Source organism: Mobula hypostoma, chromosome 7 (assembly GCF_963921235.1).
Source record: "Mobula hypostoma chromosome 7, sMobHyp1.1, whole genome shotgun sequence".
Lineage (NCBI taxonomy): Eukaryota > Metazoa > Chordata > Chondrichthyes > Myliobatiformes > Myliobatidae > Mobula > Mobula hypostoma.
The window spans coordinates 187,509,924-187,531,230 of NC_086103.1; the positions used below are offsets into that span (position 1 = coordinate 187,509,924).

The window sequence follows — 21,307 nt, forward strand, 5'->3', positions numbered from 1 at the left end:
CACATCTTCCCACCTTTATCTCTAATCAGTCCTACCTTCACCAGTGAAAAGGACCTTGGCAATTGTGGGGATGACTTGCAGCGGACTAAAATGCTTGAGCATATAAACAAGAGGATGTGCTGGAGCTTTTTAAAGGTATTAAGTCAGATAAGTCGCCGGGTCTGGAAGAGATATACCCCAGGCTACTGTGGGAGGCGAGGGAGGAGATTGCTGAGCCTCTGGCAATGATCTTTGCATCATCAATGGGGACAGGAGAGGTTCCAGAGGGTTGTAAGGTTACAAATGTTGTTCCCTTTTTCAAAAATCCCAGGAGATTATAAACCAGTGAATCTTACTTCATTGGTGGGCAAGTTGTTGGAGAAGATCCTGAGAGGCAGGATTTATGAGAATTTGGAGAGACATAATCTGATTAAGGATTGTCAGCATGGCTTTGTCAAGAGCAGGTTGTGCCTTATGAGCCTAATTAAATTCTCTGAAGATGTAACAAAACATATGAAAGTACAGCAGTGTATATGGATTTCAGTAAGGCATTTGATAAGGTTCCCCATGCGAAGCTCATTCAGAAAGTAATGAGACATGGGATCGAAGGAGACCTTGCTTTGTGGATCCAGAACTGGCTTGCCCACAGAAGGCAAAGGGTGGTTGTAGACGGGTCATAATCTGCATGGAGGACGATGACCAGTGGTGTTCTACAGGGATGTGTTCTGGGACCCCTCGTCTTTGTGATTTTTATAAATGACCTGGATGAGGAAGTGGAGGGATGGGTTAGTAAGTTTGCTGATGACACAAAAGTGGAAGATGTTGTGGATAGTGTGAAGGGCTGTCAGAGGTTACAACGGGACATTAATAGGATGCAGAACTGGGCTGAGAAGTGGCAGATAGCGTTCAACCTAGATAAGTGTGAGGTGAACAACAGGAATTCTGCAGATGCTGGAAATTCAAGCAACATACATCAAAGTTGCTGGTGAACGCAGCAGGCCAGGCAGCATCTATAGGAAGAGGCGCAGTCGACGTTTCAGGCCGAGACCCTTCGTCAGGACTAACTGAAGGAAGAGTGTGAGGTGGTTCATTTCGATATGTCAAATCTGAAGACAGAATGTAGTATTCATGATTAAGACTCCTAGCAGTGTGGAGGATCAGAGGGATCTTGGGGTCCAGGTCCAGAGGACACTCAAAGCTGCTGCACAGGTTGACAGTGTTGTTAAGAAGGTTTATAGTGTGTTGGCCTTCACCAACCGTGGGATTGAGTTCAAGAGCCGTGAGGTAATGTTACAGATATACAAGACCTTAGTTAGATCCCACTTGGAGTACCGTGTTCAGTTCTGGTCACCTCACTACAGGAAGGATGTGGATACTATAGAGAGAGTGCAGAGGAGATTTACAAAAGTGTTGCCTGGATTGGAGAGCATGCCTTATGAGAATAGGTTGTGTGAACTCGGCCTTTTCTCCTTAGAGCGACGGAGGATGAGAGGTGACCTGATAGATGATGAGAGGCATAGATCGTTTAGATAGTCAGAGGCTTTTTCCCAGGGCTGGAATGTCTAACATAAGAGGGCACAGTTTTAAGGTGCTTGGAAGTAGGTACGAGGGGATGTCAGGGGTAAGTTTTCACAGGGAGTGGTGGATGCATGGAATGAGCTGCCAGCGACGGTGATAGAGGGGGATACAGCAGAGTCCCTTAAGAGACCCTTAGATAGGTACATGGAGCTTAGAAAAATAGAGGGCTATGCGGTAGGGAAATTCTAGGCAGTTTCCAGAGTAGGTTACATGGTCAGCACAACATTGTGGGCCGAAGGGCCTGTAATGTGCTGTAGATTTCTATGTTCCATGTTCTGTGATAGAACAGAGCGGTACATCACAGTTCATTGGGTATATTTAAGGCGGAGGTTGGTAGAACATAGAACAGTACGTTAAGTTTAATTTATTTTTCTATCATCCATGTGCCGATCTAAGAGTCTAAAATATCCCTAATGTATCTGCCTCTACCACCTCCCCTGACAGTGTATTCCACGTACCCACCACTCTCTGTGGGGGGGGCGGGGAAGAAGAACTAATAAACAAGCAAACCTACTCTGACCCTTTGACACTCCCATGTACTTTCCTCCAAACACCTCAAAATTATGCCCCCCTCGTATTAGCAATTACACCCTGGGAAAATGTCTCTGATTATCCGCTCAATCTATACCTCTTCGCATCCTTCTTCCACCCCCACCGATGACCCCTTCTCCCGTCTTCAACCCTCCTCTTCTTCATGGACACCCCGCTCTGGTCTTCTGCCTGCTCTTGATCTCTTTATTGCCAACTGCCGACGGGACATCAACCGTCTCGACTTCACCGCACCTTGTCCCCATTCCAACCTCACTCCTTCGGAACGCTCTGCTCTCCACTCCCTCCGCACTAATCCTAACATTATTATTAAACCCGCTGATAAAGGGGGTGCTGTTGTAGTCTGGCGTACTGACCTCTACCTTGCCGAGGCACAGCGACAACTCGCGGATACCTCCTCTTATTTACCCCTCGATCGTGACCCCACTAAGGAGCACCAGGCCATTGTCTCCCACACTATCAACGACTTTATCCGCTCAGGGGATCTCCCATCCACTGCTACCAACCTTATAGTTCCCACACCCCGCACTTCCCGTTTCTACCTCCTACCCAAGATCCACAAACCTGCCTGTCCTGGCCGACCTATTGTCTCAGCTTGCTCCTGCCCCACCGAACTCGTTTCTGCATACCTCGACACTGTTTTATCACCCCTTGTTCAATCCCTTCCGACCTATGTTCGTGACACTTCTCACGCTCTTAAACTTTTCGATGATTTTAAGTTCCCTGGCCCCCACCGCTTTATTTTCACCATGGATGTCCAGTCCTTATATACTTCCATCCCCCATCAGGAAGGTCTCAAAGCTCTACGCTTCTTTTTGGATTCCAGATCTAATCAGTTCCCCTCTACCACCACTCTGCTCCATCTAGCGGAATTAGTCCTTACTCTTAATAATTTCTCCTTTTGCTCCTCCCATTTCCTCCAAACTAAAGGTGTAGCTATGGGCACCCGTATGGGTCCTAGCTATGCCTGCCTTTTTGTTGGGTTTGTGGAACAATCTATGTTCCGTGCCTATTCTGGTATCTGTCCCCCACTTTTCCTTCGCTACATCGACGACTGCATTGGCGCTGCTTCCTGCACGCATGCAGAACTCGTTGACTTTATTAACTTTGCCTCCAACTTTCACCCTGCCCTCAAGTTTACCTGGTCCATTTCCGACACCTCCCTCCCCTTTCTAGATCTTTCTGTCTCTGTCTCTGGAGACAGCTTATCCACTGATGTCTACTATAAGCCTACTGACTCTCACAACTATCTGGACTATTCCTCTTCTCACCCTGTCTCTTGCAAAAACGCCATCCCCTTCTCGCAATTCCTCCGTCTCCGCCGCATCTGCTCTCAGGATGAGGCTTTTCATTCTAGGACGAGGGAGATGTCTTCATTTTTTAAAGAAAGGGGCTTCCCTTCCTCCACTATCAACTCTGCTCTTAAACGCATCTCCCCCATTTCACGTACATCTGCTCTCACTCCATCCTCCCACCACCCCACTAGGAATAGGGTTCCCCTGGTCCTCACCTACCACCCCACCAGCCTCCGGGTCCAACATATTATTCTCCGTAACTTCCGCCACCTCCAACGGGATCCCACCACTAAGCACATCTTTCCCTCCCCCCCTCTCTCTGCATTCCGCAGGGATCGCTCCCTACACAACTCCCTTGTCCATTCGTCCCCCCCCATCCCTCCCCACTGATCTCCCTCCTGGCACTTACCCGTGTAAGCGGAACAAGTGCTACACATGCCCTTACACTTCCTCCCTTACCACCATTCAGGGCCCCAAACAGTCCTTCCAGGTGAGGCATCACTTCACCTGTGAGTCGACTGGGGTGATATACTGCGTCCGGTGCTCCCGATGTGGCCTTTTATATATTGGTGAGACCCGACGCAGACTGGGAGACCGCTTTGCTGAACATCTACGCTCTGTCCGCCAGAGAAAGCAGGATCTCCCAGTGGCCACACATTTTAATTCCACATCCCATTCCCATTCTGACATGTCTATCCATGGCCTCCTCTACTGTAAAGATGAAGCCACACTCAGGTTGGAGGAACAACACCTTATATTCCGTCTGGGTAGCCTCCAACCTGATGGCATGAACATTGACTTCTCTAACTTCCGCTAGGCCCCACCTCCCCCTCGTACCCCATCTGTTACTCATTTTTATGCACACATTCTTTCTCTCACTCTCCTTTTTCTCCCTCTGTCCCTCTGAATATACCTCTTGCCCATCCTCTGGGTCACCCCCCCCCCTTGTCTTTCTTCCCGGACCTCCTGTCCCATGATCCTCTCGTATCCCCTTTTGCCTATCACCTGTCCAGCTCTCGGCTCTATCCCTCCCCCTCCTGTCTTCTCCTATCATTTTGCATCTCCCCCTCCCCCTCCAGCTTTCAAATCCCTTACTCACTCTTCCTTCAGTTAGTCCTGACGAAGGGTCTCGGCCTGAAACGTCGACTGTACCTCTTCCTACAGATGCTGCTTGGCCTGCTGCGTTCACCAGCAACTTTGATGTGTGTTCCTCTTAGCATCCTGTACACCTTTATCAAGTCACTTCTCATCCTCCTTTGCTCTAAAGAGAAAAGCCCTGGCTTCCTCAGCCTTTTAATAAGTTGAATAGTTTAGGAGTTTATTCTTTGAAGCAAAGGAGATTTGACAGAGGAGTATATTTTGAAGGGTAAATTATAAGGGGTATAGATTGGGTAAATACAAGCAGGCATTTTCCACTGAGGTTGGGTGAGATTAGAGCTAAAGGTTAAGGATGAAAGATGGAATGTTTAAGGGGAACATGAGGGGGAACTTCTTCACTCAGAGGGTGGTGAGAGTGTGGAACGAGCTACAAGCAGAAGTGGTGGATGCGGGTTCAATATCAACATGTAAGAGACATTTGGACAGGTACATGGATGGGAGGAGTATGGGTGCAATTCGATGGGATTAAATAAACAGATTAGATGGGCTGAAGGGCCTGTTGCCATGATTTAGTGCTCTCTGCCTCTATAAGACATGCTCTGTAATCCAGGTAGCATACTTTTAAGTCTCTCTGCATCCTCTCTAAAGCTTCCATATCCTTCCTATAATGAGGTGACCCGAACTGAATACAATCAAAGTTATGCTAATTAGACTATTCGGCTATTGCATCATGACTGATTATTACTCCTCTCAACCCCATTCTTCTACCTTCTCCCCGTAATTTTTGATGCCCTGACTAATCAATAATCTATCTAAATCTGCTTTAAATATATTCAGCGACTTGGCCTTCACAGCCGTCAGTGGCACTGAATTCTGCAAATTCACTACCCTCTTCACTATCCTTCTCATCTCCGCTCTAAGTAGAAGTCCCTGTATACTGAGGCTGTGCCTTCTAGTCCCCTACTATTGGAAACATCCTCTCCACATCACTCTATCCAGATCTTTCAATATTCAGTAGGTTTCAGTGAGGTTCCCCCCTCACCGTTCTTCTAAAGTCCAGAGAGTACAGGCCCAAAGCCATCAAATGCTCCTCATACATTAAGCCTTTTATTCCCAGAATCATTCTTGTGAACCCCCTCTAAACCCTCTACAATGCCAGCACAGCTTTTCTTAGATAGGGGGCACAAAACTGTTAGCAATACTCCAACTGAAGGCTCACCAGTGTCTTTTAAAACCTCAGTATTACATCCTTGGTTTTATATTCTAGTCCTCTCCAAATAAATGGTTACATAAAATTTCCCTTCCTTAGCACTGTTGACTCGACCTGCAAGTGAACCTTTAAGGAATCCCGCATGATGACTACTCCTCAAGTCCCTCTGCAGCTCTGAGTCTCTCCACTGAGAAAACATGCCTTTATTCCTTCCATCAAGGTGCATGACCATACACTTCCCGACACTGTACTCTATCTGACACTTATTTGCCCGTTTTCCTAATCTGTCTAAGGCCTTCTGTAGCGTGTCTGCTTCCTCAACACCACCTGCCCCTCCACCTATGTTATCGTCCATAAACTTGGCCATAAAGTCATCAATTCCATCATCAAAGTCATTAACATACAAAAAGAATAGTTCCCAACGCAGACCCCTGTGGAACACCAGTAGTCACCAGCAGCCAACCAGAAAGGCTCCCTTTATTCCCACTCTTTGCCTCCTGCCAATAAGCCAATGCTTTATCCATGCTAATATCTCTTCTTTAATACCATGAGCTCTTATTAAGCAGCCTCATGTGTAGCAACTTGTCAAAGGCCTTCTGAAAATCCAAGTACACAGCATCCACAGATTCTCTGTTGTTTATTCTGCTTGTTATTTCCTCAAAGAATTCCAACAGATTTGTCAAGCAAGATTTTCCCTTAAGCAAATCATGCTGATTTTGGCTTATTTTGTCATGTGCCTCCAAGTACCCCAAAAACTCATGCTATACAATCAATTCCGACATCTTCCCAACCACTGAAGTCAGATTAACTGGCCTATCTTCTGCCTGCCTTCCTCCTTGAAGAGTGAAGTGACATTTGCAATTCACACAAAATGCTGGAGAACTCAACAGGCCAGGCAGCATCTATGGAAAAAAGTACAGTCGACGTTTTGGGCGGAAACCTCGACTGTACTTTTTCCCATTGATGCTGCCTGGCCTGCTGAGTTCCTCCAGCATCTGCAGATTTTCTCTTGTTTGACATTTGCAATTTTCCAGTCCTCATGCCAGGATCCAGTGATTCTTAAAGGATCATTACTACTGCCTCCACAATCTCTTCAGCTACCTATTTCAGAACCCTGAGGTAGTCCATATGGTCCAGGGGACTTATCTACTTTCAGACCTTTCAGCTTCCCAAGCACCTTCTCCCTCGTATTAGCAACTTCACTTACTTCGGCCCCTGACACTCTTGAACTTCCAGCATACTGCTGGAGTCTTCCATAGTGAAGACTGATGCAACATAGTTGGTTCATCCAGCATTTCCTTGTCCCCCATTACTGCCTCTGCAGTGTTATTCTTCAATGTCCAGTATCTGTTCTCACCGCTCTTTTACTCTTTATATATCTGAAAAATCTTCTGGTATCCATCTTGATGTTATTGGCTAGCTTACCTTCATATTTCATCCTTTCCCTCCTTACGGCCTTCTTTAATGACAATGATGGTGAGATCACTCCCCTGGCCCTTTCAGGGACTGTTTATTAGCCTGTCCACTTTCCAGTGTTTCTGGTTGTGAACTGCCGTGGACTAGACAGCCCAGTGCAGTGATTGTCGCTATCAGACTAACAGCGTATCACTCTGCTCCATGCTGCCATCTGGCTAACCCTGGCACAGTCTGTCTGTGTGTGTGAGACAGTATGTAGCTGTTTCTGTGGGAGAGAGCCTTTGTGAGAGAGTGTGTAGGTGTGTGGTTTGTGTGAGTGAGTGTGTGTATGTATGTATGGTTTGTGTGTGTGTGAATATGTATGGGTTGTGTGTGTGTACGTATGGGTTGTGTGTGTGTATATGAGAGTCTTGAGTGTACGTCTGGGGTGTGTGTGTGTACGTATGGGTTGTGTGTGTGTATGTGAGAGTCTGAGTGTACGTCTGGGGTGTGTGTGAGTGTACGTATGGGTTGTGTGTGTGCATGTGAGAGTCTGAGTGTACGTCTGGGGTGTGTGTGAGTGTACGTATGGGTTGTGTGTGTGTGTATGTATGTGAGAGTCTGAGTGTACGTCTGGGGTGTGTGTGTGTACGTATGGGTTGTGTGTATGTGAGAGTCTGAGTGTACGTATGGGTTGTGTGTATGCATGGGTGGGTTGTGTGTGTGTATGTATGTGAGAGTCTGAGTGTACGTCTGGGGTGTGTGTGTGTGTACGTATGGGTTGTGTGTGTGTATGTGAGAGTCTGAGTGTACGTCTGGGGTGTGTGTGTGTGTACGTATGGGTTGTGTGTGTGTATGTGAAAGTCTGAGTGTACGTCTGGGGTGTGTGTGAGTGTACGTATGGGTTGTGTGTGTGTGTATGTGAGAGTCTGAGTGTGTGCATATGTGAGCAATGCGATCGCTCACCCGTGCTTCCTCCCATCAGACAGGAGGAGCGTCTGGAGGGTGGGGCTGGGAGCCAGGCCAGGCTCAGTGCTGCACAGATCAGGTATGGACCCACCTGGACCCTCCCCCGGCTAGATCCCAGGGGTTCTCTCCCACCCACCAGCCAGAGGGAGTGTGTGGACTGGGACTATCCCCTCCTCACAGATGGGACAGTGTAGAGGGGGCACCCAACTGTCCCTCCCCAGATGAGCTGCTGTACCCATCCTAGGCCAGATATGAGAAACTGCAGATAATCTGGGGAACAGTGACTGGGCCTGAGGTGGTGGGAAATGGGGTGGGAGTGGTGAGAGGTTCCTGGTCCCTGACTGTCCATGGGATGTCACCAGTTCCTGGAGTTTTGGGCAACCTGTGGTCTCTGGGTGGCTAGGGGAGAGTGGGGAGAGGAGGGTGGAGTAGGTTTGTGATTGGTGGGGGGCGGGGAGTGATACCTTGTGTTTATCGGTATTGGTTTGTGATAAACGTCGGGGATGTTCCCCGAAACCCTGTGCATTATGTCTGTGTGAGTGGGAGTGGGGTGAGGGCGTTGGGAGTCACAGACCTACAGTCCTCGCCTTGTGATGTCCCTCCTTGAGCTCACTCACCCCAGGGTGAGTGCACTCTCACACCCTCCCTCTATGAACCTTCACTCCTCCACTCTTCCCCACCAACACCCTGCCCCTCCTGCACCAATCCCCACTGCCCACTACCCACCACACAAACCCTTTCCAGTGCAGACACCTCCTTCCACAATGCAGAAACCAGAACTGCACTAAGTCCCCAGTTGTGGCCTAACCAATGTGTTAATATCCTTCCTGTTCTAATGTTCTGTGTCCTGGGTAATGAAGGCAAGTATCTTGTGTGCTGAATCCCATATCCCGTATCCCATTGCCTAAATCCACAGCATGAATGCTGATTTCTCCAATGTTGCCAGAACAGGCTCAAAGGCCTGAATGGCTTCATTCTGCTCCTATGCTTTTTGGTCTTATGGTTTGGCAGCCACTCTCCTCTGCACCTTCTCCTATGTGGTTTATTTTTCTCAAGAAACGGCCCCTTCTGGCTCTTCGAGCTGCGCCACCCAGCAAACCCCAATTTAACCACGAGCCTAATGACAGGACAATTTACAATGACTAACTCGGAGATCTCTGGACTGTGAGAGGAAGCCAGATCACCCCATGATCATCTCACAAGGGACGCTTGTCATAAGGGTAATGTCACAATTGTAACGGGGGATTGGGAAAATCAGGTTGGTGTCAGATCACAAGATAGGAAATTTGTTGAATGTCTATGAGATGGCTTTTTAGAGCAGCTTGTGCTTGAATCGACTCAGGGGAAAGGCTATCTTAGATTGGGTGTTGTGTAATAACCCAGATCATATTAGGGAGCTTAATGTAAAGGAACTCTTAGGAGGGAGTGATCATAATATGATTGAATTCATACTGCAATTTGAGAGAGAGAAGCATAAGTCACATATATCTGTATAGCAATGGAATAAAGAGAATTACAGAGACATGAGAGAGGAGCTTAATTGGAGGAGGATACTGGCAGGGATGACGGCAGAGCAGAGATGGCTGAAGTTTCTGGGAATAGTTCACAAGGTGCAGGATAGATAAGTCCCACAGAAGAAGTAATTATCAAATAGCAGGGGTAGGCAACTGTGATTGACAAGGGAAGTTAAGGACTGCATAAGAGCCAAGGAAAGGGCTTATAACGTAGCAAAAGTGAGTGGGAAGTTGGGTGATGAGGAAGCTTTTAAAATCTATCAAAAGGCAACTAAAACAGCAAAAAGAATGAAAAAGATTAAATATGAGTGCAAACCAGCCAATAATATAAAGCAGGATGCAAAGTTTTTTTTGTTTTATAAAGAGTGAAAGAGAGGTGAGAGTTGATTTGGACCACTGGAAAGTGATGCTAGTGAGGTGGTAATGATGGAACAAAGAAATGGCAGATGAACTTAATGGGTACTTTGCATCTGTCTTCACTGTGGAAGACACTAGCAGTTTACCAGAGGTCTGTGACTGTCAGGGAGCAGGAGTGAGTGCCATTGCAATTACAAAGGAAAAAGTGCCAGGCAAACTCAAAGATCTTCAGGTGGATAAGTCACCGGGATCAGAAGGACTACATTCCAGAGCCCTGAGAGAGGTTGCTGAAGAGATAACGGATGCATTGGTCATGATCTTTCAGGGATCATTTGATTCAGGCATGGTCCCAGAGGACTGGACAACTGCAAATATCGCTCCACTCTCTAAGAAGGGAGGAAAGCAAAAGGAAGGAAATTATAGGCCAGTTAGCCTAGCCTTAGTGGTTGGGAAAGTGTTAGACTTTATTATTAAGGATGAAGTTTCGAGGTACTTGAAGACTAAAGATAAAGTAAGTCAAAGTCAACATGGTTTTTGGAAAGGGCAATCTTGTTTGAAAAATCTGTTAGAATTCTTCGAGGAAGTAACAAGCAGGGTGCACAAAGGAGAGGCAGTGGATGTCATTTACTTGGATTTTCAGAAGGCATTTGATAAGGTGCCACACATGAGGCTGCTTAACAAGATAAAATCCTGTGGTGTTACAGGAAAGATACTGGCATGGATAGAGGAATGGCTGACAGGCAGGCGGCAGCGAGTGGGAATAAAGGGAGCCTTTTCTGGTTGTTTGCCAGTGACCAGTGGTGTTCTGCCGTGGCGGATTGGAAGACAGCAAATGCCACGCCACTATTTAAAAAAGGATGTAGGCAAAAGATGGGCAACTATAGGCCAGTTAGCTTAACATCTGTAGTCGGAAAAATACTTGAAGCTGTCATTAAGGAAGAAATAGCGAAACATTTAGAAAGGAGTGGTTCCGTTAGACAGACGCAGCATGGATTCAGAAAGGGCAGGTCCTGTTTGACAAACTTACTGGAGTTCTTTGAGGACATAATGAGTACAGTGGATAGAGGGGAACAGGTGGATGTCATATACTTGGATTCCCAGAAAGCGTTCGATAAGGTGCCGCACAAGAGACTTATAAATAAGATACAGATGCATGGAGTCGGAGGAAGTGTATTGGCATGGATAGTGGATTGGTTAAGAGAGTTGGTATAAATGGGTGTTTCTCCAGTTGGCAGTCAGTGGTGAGTGGGGTGCCGCAGGGGTCGGTGCTGGGCCCGCAGCTGTTTACCATTTACATTGATGATTTGGAAGAGGGGACTGAGTGTAGCGTAGCAAAATTTGCTGATGACACTAAACTGAGTGGAAAAGCAAATTGTGCAGAGGAGGTGGAGAGTCTGCAGAGGGATATAGATAGGTTAAGTGAGTGGACCAAGGTCTGGCAGATGGAATACAACGTCAGTAAATGTGAGATCATCCACTTTGGAAGGAATAATAGAAGAGCAGATTATTATTTAAATGGTAAAAGATTGCAGCATGCTGTTGTGCAGAGAGATTTGGGAGTGCTTGTGCATGAATCACAAAAAGTTGGCTTGCAGGTATAACAGGTTAATAAGAAGGCAATCAGAATGTTGGCCTTCGTTGCTAGAGGGATTGAATTCAAGAGCAGGGAGGTCATACTGCAACTCTACAGGGTACTGGTGAGGCCGCACCTGGAGTACTGTGTGCAGTACTGGTCTCCATACTTGAGGAAGGATATACTGGCTTTGGAGGCAGTGCAGAGGAGGTTCACCAGGTTGATTCCAGAGATAAAGGGGTTAACCTATGAGGAGAGATTGAGTCGCCTGTGACTGTACTCTCTGGAATTCAGAAGAATGAGAGGGGCTCTTATGGAAACATACAAAATTTTGAAAGGGATAGATAAGATAGAAGTAGGAAAGTTGTTTCCATTGGTAGGTGAGACTAGAACTAGGGGACATTGCCTCAAGATTCAGGGGAGAAGATTTAGGACGGAGATGAGGAGAAACTGTTTTTCCCAGAGAGTGGTGAATCTGTGGAATTCTCTGCCCAGGGAAGTAGTTGTATTTAAGATACAGTTAGATAGGTTTTTACATAGTAGGGGAATTAAGGGTTATGGGGAAAAGGCAGGTAGATGGAGCTGAGTTTACGGACAGATCAGCCATGATCTTATTGAATGGCGGGGCAGGCTTGATGGGCCGGAATGCCTCCTGCTGCTTCTATTTCTTATGTTCTTATGTTCAGGGATCAGTATAGAGACCGCTACTTTTCACATTGTTTGTCAATGATTTAGATAATGGAATTGATGGCTTTGCGGCGGCGCTTGTGGATGATATGAAGATAGGCAGAGGGGTAGGTAGTGCTGACCCTTTGTCTTGACCCGAAACGTCAACTGTACTTCTTCCTAGAGATGCTGCCTGGCCTGCTGTGTTCCACCAGCATTTTGTGTGTGTTGCTTGAATTTCCAGCATCTGCAGATTTCCTGGTATAAACTAATCCCTTCTTCCCACACAATGTCCATGTCCTTCTCTTCCCCCACATCCATGTGCCTGTCTAAACAGCTCTTAAGAGTCTCTAATGTATCTGCCGCTACCCCAGGCACCCACCACTCTGTGTTTTAAAAAAAACTTGCCCCTTACACTTACACTTCCTCCCTTACCACCATTCAGGACCCCAAACAATCCTTCCAGGTGAGGCAACACTTCACCTGTGAGTCGACTGGGGTGATGTACTGCATCCGGTGCTCCTGATGTGGCCTTTTATATATTGGCGAGACCCGACGCAGACTGGGAGACCGCTTTGCTGAACACCTACGCTCTGTCCGCCAGAGAAAGCAGGATCTCCCAGTGGCCACACATTTTAATTCCACATCCCATTCCCATTCTGACATGTCTATCCACGGCCTCCTCTACTGTAAAGATGAAGCCACACTCAGGTTGGAGGAACAACACCTTATATTCCGTCTGGGTAGCCTCCAACCTGATGGCATGAACATTCACTTCTCTAACCTCCGCTAGGCCCCACCTCCCCCTCGTACCCCATCTGTTACTCATTTTTATGCACACATTCTTTCTCTCACTCTCCTTTTTCTCCCTCTGTCCCTCTGAATATACCTCTTGCCCATCCTCTGGGTCCCCCCCCACCCTTGTCTTTCTTCCCGGACCTCCTGTCCCATGATCCTCTCAAATCCCCTTTGCCTATCACCTGTCCAGCTCTTGGCTCCATCCCTCCCCCTCCTGTCTTCTCCTATCATTTTGCATCTCCCCCTCCCCCTCCAGCTTTCAAATCCCTTACTCACTCTTCCTTCAGTTAGTCCTGACGAAGGGTCTCGGCCTGAAACGTCGACTGCGCCTCTTCCTATAGATGCTGCCTGGCCTGCTGCGTTCACCAGCAACTTTGATGTGTGTTGCCCCTCACATCTCCTTTGCAATTTCCCCCTCTCACCTTAAATGCCTGCCCTCTGGTTTTAGACATTTTATCCCTGTCTGTCTGTGTCTCTCATAATCTTATAAACTTCCATCAGATCTCCACTCAGCCTCCATCACTCCAGAGAAAGCAACCCAAGTTTGTCCAACCTCTCGTTACAGCACATATAGTTACAAGTAGCAAATCCCAGTGCCACTGTGAACAAGTCTTGTGCTCTCCCTGAACAGGTATGGATGTAATTAACAGTGCTCTGGAGAGTACGACAGTGAATACCAGCAGAGAGAGCTGGACTCCTGTTGTCGTCAACGTGGCATCCGCAACAGTCACTATCGTCAGTGAGGAGGTGAGCTGGGGCAGGGGATACGGTCTATTCACGTCTGTACGTGGAGCGGCAACCCGTTTATTGTTACACACACAGGACACACTGACCAGTGTCTCTCAGTCCCTCTCTCTCAGGGGAGTATCTGTACACTGACCGGTGTCTCTCAGTCCCTCTCTCTCAGGGGGAGACCTGTACACTGACCGGTGTATCTCAGTCCCTCTCTCTCAGGGGGAGACCTGTACACTGACCGGTGTCTCTCAGTCCCTCTCTCTCAGGGGGAGACCTGTACACTGACCGGTGTCTCTCAGTCCCTCTCTCTCAGGGGGAGACCTGTACACTGACCGGTGTCTCTCAGTCCCTCTCTCTCAGGGGGAGACCTGTACACTGACCAGTGTCTCTCAGTCTCTCTCTCAGGGGAGTATCTGTACACCGACTGGGGTGTAGAACATAGAAACATAGAAAACCTACAGCACAGTACAGGCCCTTCGGAGCACAATGCTGTACTGAACATGTACTTAGTTTAGAAATTACCTGGGGCTACATATACCCCTCTATTTTTCTAAGCTCCATGTACCTATCAAGGATTCTCTTAAAAGTCCTATCATATCTGCCTCCACCACCATCGCCAACAGCCCATTCCACGCACTCACCACTCTCTGCATAAAAAAAACTTACCCCTGACATCTCCTCTGTACCTTAAAACTATGTCCTCTTGTGCTAGCCATTTCAGCCCTGGGAAAAAGCCTCTGACTATCCACATGATCAATGCCTGTCATCATCCTATACACCTCTATCAGGTCACCTCTCATCCTCCATCACTCCAAGAAAAAAGGCCAAGTTCACTCAACCTATTCTCATAAGGCGTGCTCCCCAATCCAGGCAACATCCTTGTAAACCTCCTCTGCCCCCTTTCTATGGTTTCCACATCCTTCCTATAGTGAGGTGACCAGAACTGAGCACAGTACTCCAAGTGGGGTCTGACCAGGGTCCTATATAGCTGTAACGTTACCTTTCAATTCAATCCCATGGTTGATGAAGGCCAATGCGCTGTATGCCTTCATAACCACAGAGTCAACCTGCGCAGCAGCTTTGAGTGTCCTATGGACTCGGACTCCAAGATCCCTCTGATCCACGCTGCCAAGATTCTTACCATTAATACTATATTCTGCCATCAAATTTGACCTACCAAAATGAACCACCTCACACTTACCTATGTTGAACTCCATCTGCCACTTCTCAGCCCAGTTTTGCATCCTATCAATGTCCCACTATAACCTCTGACAACCCTCCATACTATCCACAACACCTCCAACCTTTGTGTCATCAGCAAATTTAGTAACCCACCTCATCCAGATGTCTCTCAGTCCCTCACTCTCAGGGGGAATATCTGTACACTGACCAGTGTCTCTCAGTCCCTCTCTCTCAGGGGGAATATCTGTACACTGACCAGTGTCTCAGTCCCTCAGGGAGAGATCTATACCCTGACTGGTGTCTCTCAGTCCCTCTCTCTCAGGGGAGTATCTGTACACTGACCGGTGTCTCTCAGTCCCTCTCTCTCAGGGGGAATATCTGTACACTGACCAGTGTCTCAGTCCCTCAATGAGAGATCTATACCCTGACTGGTGTCTCTCAGTCCCTCTCTCTCAGGGGAGTATCTGTACACTGACCGGTGTCTCTCAGTCCCTCTCTCTCAGGGGGAATATCTGTACACTGACCAGTGTCTCAGTCCCTCAATGAGAGATCTATACCCTGACTGGTGTCTCTCAGTCCCTCTCTCTCAGGGGAGTATCTGTACACTGACCGGTGTCTCAGTCCCTCAGGGAGAGATCTATACCCTGACTGGTGTCTCTCAGTGCCCCTCTCTCAGGGGAGTATCTGTACACTGACCGGTGTCTCTCAGGGGGAATATCTGTACACTGACCAGTGTCTCAGTCCCTCAGGGAGAGATCTATACCCTGACTGGTGTCTCTCAGTCCCTCTCTCTCAGGGGAGTATCTGTACACTGACCGGTGTCTCTCAGTCCCTCTCTCTCAGGGGGAATATCTGTACACTGACCAGTGTCTCAGTCCCTCAGGGAGAGATCTGTACACTGACTGGTGTCTCTCAGTCCCTCTCTCTCAGGGGAGTATCTGTACACTGACTGGTGTCTCTCAGTCCCTCTCTCTCAGGGTAGTATCTGTTTCCTGACCGGTGTCTCTCAGTCCCTCTCTCTCAGGGGGAATATCTGTACACTGACCGGTGTCTCAGTCCCTCAGGGAGAGATCTATACGCTGACTGGTGTCTCTCAGTCCCTCTCTCTCAGGGGGAATATCTGTACACTGACCGGTGTCTCAGTCCCTCAGGGAGAGATCTATACCCTGACCGGTGTCTCTCAGTCCCTCTCTCTCAGGGGGAATATCCATATTGTGATCAGGATCACACGTCACTGGAGGCCACGATCATTGCTGCGCCTGTTGGTGTTTACCTTCTATGCTTATCGTTTTGATGATAGTGTGGTAAACTAGATCAGCAAATTTGTGGATGACACCATATTGGGAGTGTAGTGGACAGCGAGGAAGCTTGCCGCGGGATCTGGGCGAGCTGGAAAAATGGCAGATGGAATTTAATACAGACAAGTGTGAGGCACCAGGATAGTTCTTGCATGGTGAGCGGTAGGGCACTGAGGAGTGTGGTAGAACAGAGGGATCTGGGAATATTGACCCATAATTCCTTAAAAAAACATCACAGGTAGATCAGATCATAAAAGAGATCCTTTGGAACATTGGCCTTCATGAATCTGAATCCTGAGTATCGGAGTTGGGATATTATGCTGAAGTTGTAAAAGACTTTGGTGAAGCCTAATTTGGAGTATTGTGTGCAGTTTTGGTCACCAACCTACAGGAAAGGTATCAGCTGATAGAATGTGGAGAATATTTACAAGGATGTTGCCAGGACTTGAGGACCTCAGCTACAGAGAAAGATTGAATAGGTCCTCTAGAGCGTAGAAGACTGAGGGGAGATTTGATAAAGGTATACAAAATTATCAGGCTTTTTCCACTGAGGGTGGGTGAGACTAGAACTAGAGGTCATAGGTTAAGGGTGAAAAGTGAAATATTTAAGGCGAACATGAGGGGGAACTTCTTCATTCAGAGGGTGGTGAGAGTGTGGAACGAGTTGCCAGCACAAGTGATGGATTTGGGTTCGATTTCAACAGTTAAGAGAAAGCTGGGTAGATACATGGATGGGTGGACTATGGAGAGCTATGGTCCGGCTGCAGGTCGATGGAACTAGGCAGATAAATAGTACAGTACAGAGTAGATGGGTCGAAGGGTCTGTTTCTGTGCTGCGGTGTTCTGTGACTCTGATACTAATTACAGCCGTCTCCCTAACCGGACAATGTTGCTATGATCTCCCTCAGGCCGGTGAGGTTCTGTCCGAGTGTCGGGTGCGTTTCCTCTCGTTCATGGGGGTAGGACGAGACGTCCACTCCTTTGCCTTCATTATGGCCTCTGGCCCCGACCAATTCGATTGCCACATGTTCTGGTGTGAACCCAACGCTGCAGGGCTGTCCGAGGCTGTACAGGCTGCCTGCATGGTGAGAGTGCTGAGGTTTGGGGTGCTGCTGATGGCTGGAAGGAAGGATGGGGGAGAGGTGGGAGAGGGGGCAGCGGTACAGGGAGGGAGGGAACAGGGCAGGGAGTAAGAGAGGGGGAGTCGGGTACAGGGAAGGGGGGAAAGGGGAATGAGGAGTACAGAGAGGAAAGAGGGAAGGGTGGGGAAAGGGGGAGGGGGCAAGAGGAGGGGGGAGGGAGAGGTTAGAGGGAGGGAGGGGGACAGGAGTGGAGGGGTAAGTGGGGGAGTGAGGGGATGGTGAAGTGGTGTGGGACATGTGAGGAGCTGTTCTGAGGGAGAGGGAGGGGTCAGTGGGCTGGAGGGTGGGAGTAGACTGGCCTGTAAGCGGAGATGTCGGATGTAAGCGATGGGCTACGCTTATGCGGGGGAGCATATGTTTGATGGAGGGTGTCAGAGTGGTAGAAGGGGTAAATGTGGCAGGATGGATGCTGCCCCCGCACTAAACCCCACCCTTCTCTCTCTCTCTCTCTCTCCCCCACCCCCACAGCTACGTTACCAGAAGTGTCTGGATGCTCGTCCCCCTGGGCCGGGCTCTCCCCCCACCGTGCCGTGTGCAGACTCTGTCGCCAGGAGGGTGGGCTCTAGCGTCAGGAAGGGAGTGCAGTCCCTGCTGGGTTCCCTCCGACCCAAGCGCTCTGGCTCACAGACCCCCTGACTCGACATCCCACCTCCCAGCAAGAGCCCCCACTCACCCTACATCGGATTGAGCGAGTCACATTCTCCCTCTGCACCCCCCCCCCCAGTTCAGCACTCATTGTTCCACACCTCCCCACCCACACAGACTGGAACGTGCCTTTCCCTGGTTAGTGTGACAACAACCTGCAACCTGTAACCTCTCAGCTTTCCCTTCCCTCCCACCCCACCCTCCGCAGTGGGAGGGGCTGGCAGCCCCATCACTACTGCCCCCACCCTGTCTTCGTTCTCCGTCTATAACCGTCTGGGTCCCAGCCGTGTACCTACTGTCCGTCTCACCCTCTCATCGTGCCCCACCCTCCTGTACCTCTTACCCCAGGGTCTCCCCCTCACCCAGAGCACTGGGTTAGACACCCTCCCCCAGTCCTCGGAGCAGAGTTAGGCCATTCAGCCCATCAAGTCTGCTCTGCCATTCCATCTCATTGGCATTCTACGTGGGTGATGCCAGTTCTGGGGTGGGGAGGACCTCAGGAAGGGGTACAGCAGTGTTGGCAGGGCAGTGGGTTTGTGGGGGTGGCGAGGATTTGGGTCCTGGAGCCCGGCCTTTCTCCCGTCACCCCCACCAGCACCGATCGAAACGCCCCTACTGTCATCAGAATAAACATCAGTGTTACCTCGCCCAGTGTCAGTGTCTCAGTAGACCATTGCCTCCCCCTTCCCCCTCCCTCTTCACATCACCCTCCCCTACCCCCCGTGTCCCTCCCCCCCCACCTGCCTCCCTCCCTCTTCCTACCCGTCCCCTATCAATAGGTGGGTGGGAATGCTTGACCCAGTGCGTTGGGAGATTACGGGGTATCCAATGGAACTCTTCCTCATCCCTCACTCCATTGCCTGTCATTGTCCTGGCCCGAGCAGGCACTGACAGATGGTGTGAAGGGTCACGGCGGGAGGTCACTGGGGTCAGGGGTGACATTGTGGGAGCCGCGGGCCTTGGACACTCAACCATCCAGTCTCAGGGAGTTCCTCAAGGTGTGACCCATGTATATTTAATTTTATTTATTGTTACTTTATTCTATTATTTTATTTATTTTAGAGATACATCTTGGAATAGGCCCTCCAGCCCTTCGAGCCGTACATGTAGCAACCCATGACACCCCCCCACCCCCAATTTAACCCTAACCTAATTCCGGGACAATTTACAATGACCAGTTAACCCATCTTTGGACTGAGAGAGCCAGAGGAAGCGCACGCATTCCACTAGGAGAACACGCAGAGACTCTTTACGGACAGTGCTGAGATTGGACTGCAGAACAAGCTAAGCTGTAATACTGCCGTGGTGCTTACAGACATTTTATTAAATGTTACCAGAACAAAGACCAGAAAAATCAAAGAAAAGGAAGTGCTGGTCATCTCATATTCAGTAGAGGTAACAGCATTTCAATTAGTCTATAAAGTAGTCAGATTGAACTGGCACGGCAGCTGCCACTGTACACCCTACCCGTGACTGCATGGGTTTCCTGCCGCCGTCCAAAATGTACCAGGTAGTAGGTTAATTGGTCATTGTGAATTGTCCTGTGATTGGGTTCGGGTTAAATCAGTGGGTCACTGGGCTGGAAGGGCCTGTTCACACTGTATCTCTAAATTAATAAAATAAACAAACACTGAGAAGCTTCTAGAAAAAACAGAATCAGTTATGCTGTACTTACTAGCAAGTTCATTCAACAGCTGGCACAGAGACACACACGGTGGCCGCCTCCTGTACCTAGTAAACCGACCATTGAGTGTATGTTTGTGGTCTCCTGCTGTAGCCCCTCCACTGTGTTGTGCATTCAGAGATGCTGTTCTGCACACCACCGTTGTAACGCATGGTTATTTGAGTTACGGTCGCCTTCCTGTCGGCTTGAACCAGTCTGACCATTCTCATTAACGGGGCACTTTCATCCAGAGAACTGCCACTGACTGGCTGTTTCTGCTTTTCACACCGTGCTCTGTAAACTCGTGACTGTTGTGCATGAAAATCTCAGGAGAGCAACAGTTTCTGAGATACTCAAACCGCCCCGTCTGGCAGCAACAATCATTCCGTGGTCAGAGTCACTTGGATCACATTTCTTCTGCATTCTGATGTTTGATCTAAACAAGATATGTTCACAGGATAATTTTCATGATCCTCCCCTTGACCCTCTCTAATAACAACATATCCTTTCCTAGATATTAGAGCCGGGGTCTCAGCTACCCACTTGCAGAGGGCAGAGTGAGACAGGCATCTGTATCAAGTCTGGGAATAGTGTCATGCACCATACCAATGGGCAAACTGGAATTCTGGAAAGGATCGGGCCAGCCAACAGGAATGTGCTGCGGATGGTGGCTGAGAAGGAGTAACACCCTACATCACCCATTCAGAATCATTTCTCACATGTAAAATGGAGACACAAAACACTTGGTATGGTCCAATAGAACGAAGTTAGTTTTTAGTGCAGCGGCCATTGTTTGAGTGGTCCGGTGTTAAGAGTGGGGAGTTGAGGTTTCGGCCAGGAGAGGCATAGGCCAAAGGTAGGTTTTCTTTGTTATTTGATCTTTCTTATTGCACATTTAGAGCAGTGGGGATGTCAGGCAGGAGAGAGGAATGCTCCTCTTGGGGGATGTGGGAAGGCAGAGTCCCTGATGACTATACCTGCAAAAAGTGCATCCAACTGCAGTTTCTAAAAATCTGTGTTAAGAAGTTGGAGGTGGAACTGGATGAACTCCAGATCATTCAGGAGACTGAGCGGTTGATAGACAAGCACCCAAGGTGCAGGTCACAAATAATTGGGTAACTGTCAGGAGAATGAAAGGGGATAGACAGCCACAGAGTACGCCTGTGGCCGTTTCCCTCAGTAACAGGTATACCGCTTTGGATCCTGTTGTGAGGGTGGGGGGGGGGCTGGGGGCTGTTGGTGACCTGGCAGAGGAAAGCCACAGCAGTCCTCTTAGTCTAGCCCTGTGGCTCAGAAAGGAAGGGGGTGGGAAGCTGTGGTAATCGGGAATTCTTTAGCTAGGGGAAGAGAAAAAAAAGTTCTGTGGATGAGAACGAGATTCCCAAATAGTATGCTGCCTTCTGGGTGCCAGGGAAAGAGACATCTCAGATTGAGTCTTCAGCAATCTTAAGTCAGATTGTGAGCAGCCAGAGGTCATGGTCCATGTAGGTACCAATGACATGATGACATGGGTAGGAAGAGTGACAAAGTTCTGCAAAGTGAGTTCACTGAGTTAGGTGCCAAGTTAAAGGACAGGCCCTCCAAGGTTGTGATCTCAGGATTGCTAACCATGCCACATGCTATGAGGCCAGAAATAAGGAGTTGTTGTAGGAGGGAAGGCT

The 21,307-nt window shown here is 48.7% G+C and overlaps 1 protein-coding gene across 3 annotated transcripts in view; it reads left to right on the forward strand.

The window, feature by feature from the left end:
• The window catches only part of apbb1 (amyloid beta (A4) precursor protein-binding, family B, member 1 (Fe65)), a 112,019-nt gene extending 91,331 nt beyond the window's left edge, over positions 1-20,688 (forward strand). For 2 of the 3 annotated variants that reach the window (XM_063054795.1, XM_063054797.1), the window contains 4 exons: positions 8,090-8,152; positions 13,613-13,728; positions 17,105-17,281; positions 17,807-20,688. In XM_063054795.1, coding sequence (XP_062910865.1) covers positions 8,090-8,152; positions 13,613-13,728; positions 17,105-17,281; positions 17,807-17,974 — 524 coding nt within the window. In that variant the 3' untranslated portion in view covers positions 17,975-20,688. The remainder of the gene's footprint in view (positions 1-8,089; positions 8,153-13,612; positions 13,729-17,104; positions 17,282-17,806) is intronic. The other variant, XM_063054796.1, reaches the window with a different exon arrangement.
• Positions 20,689-21,307: the final 619 nt, after the last annotated feature.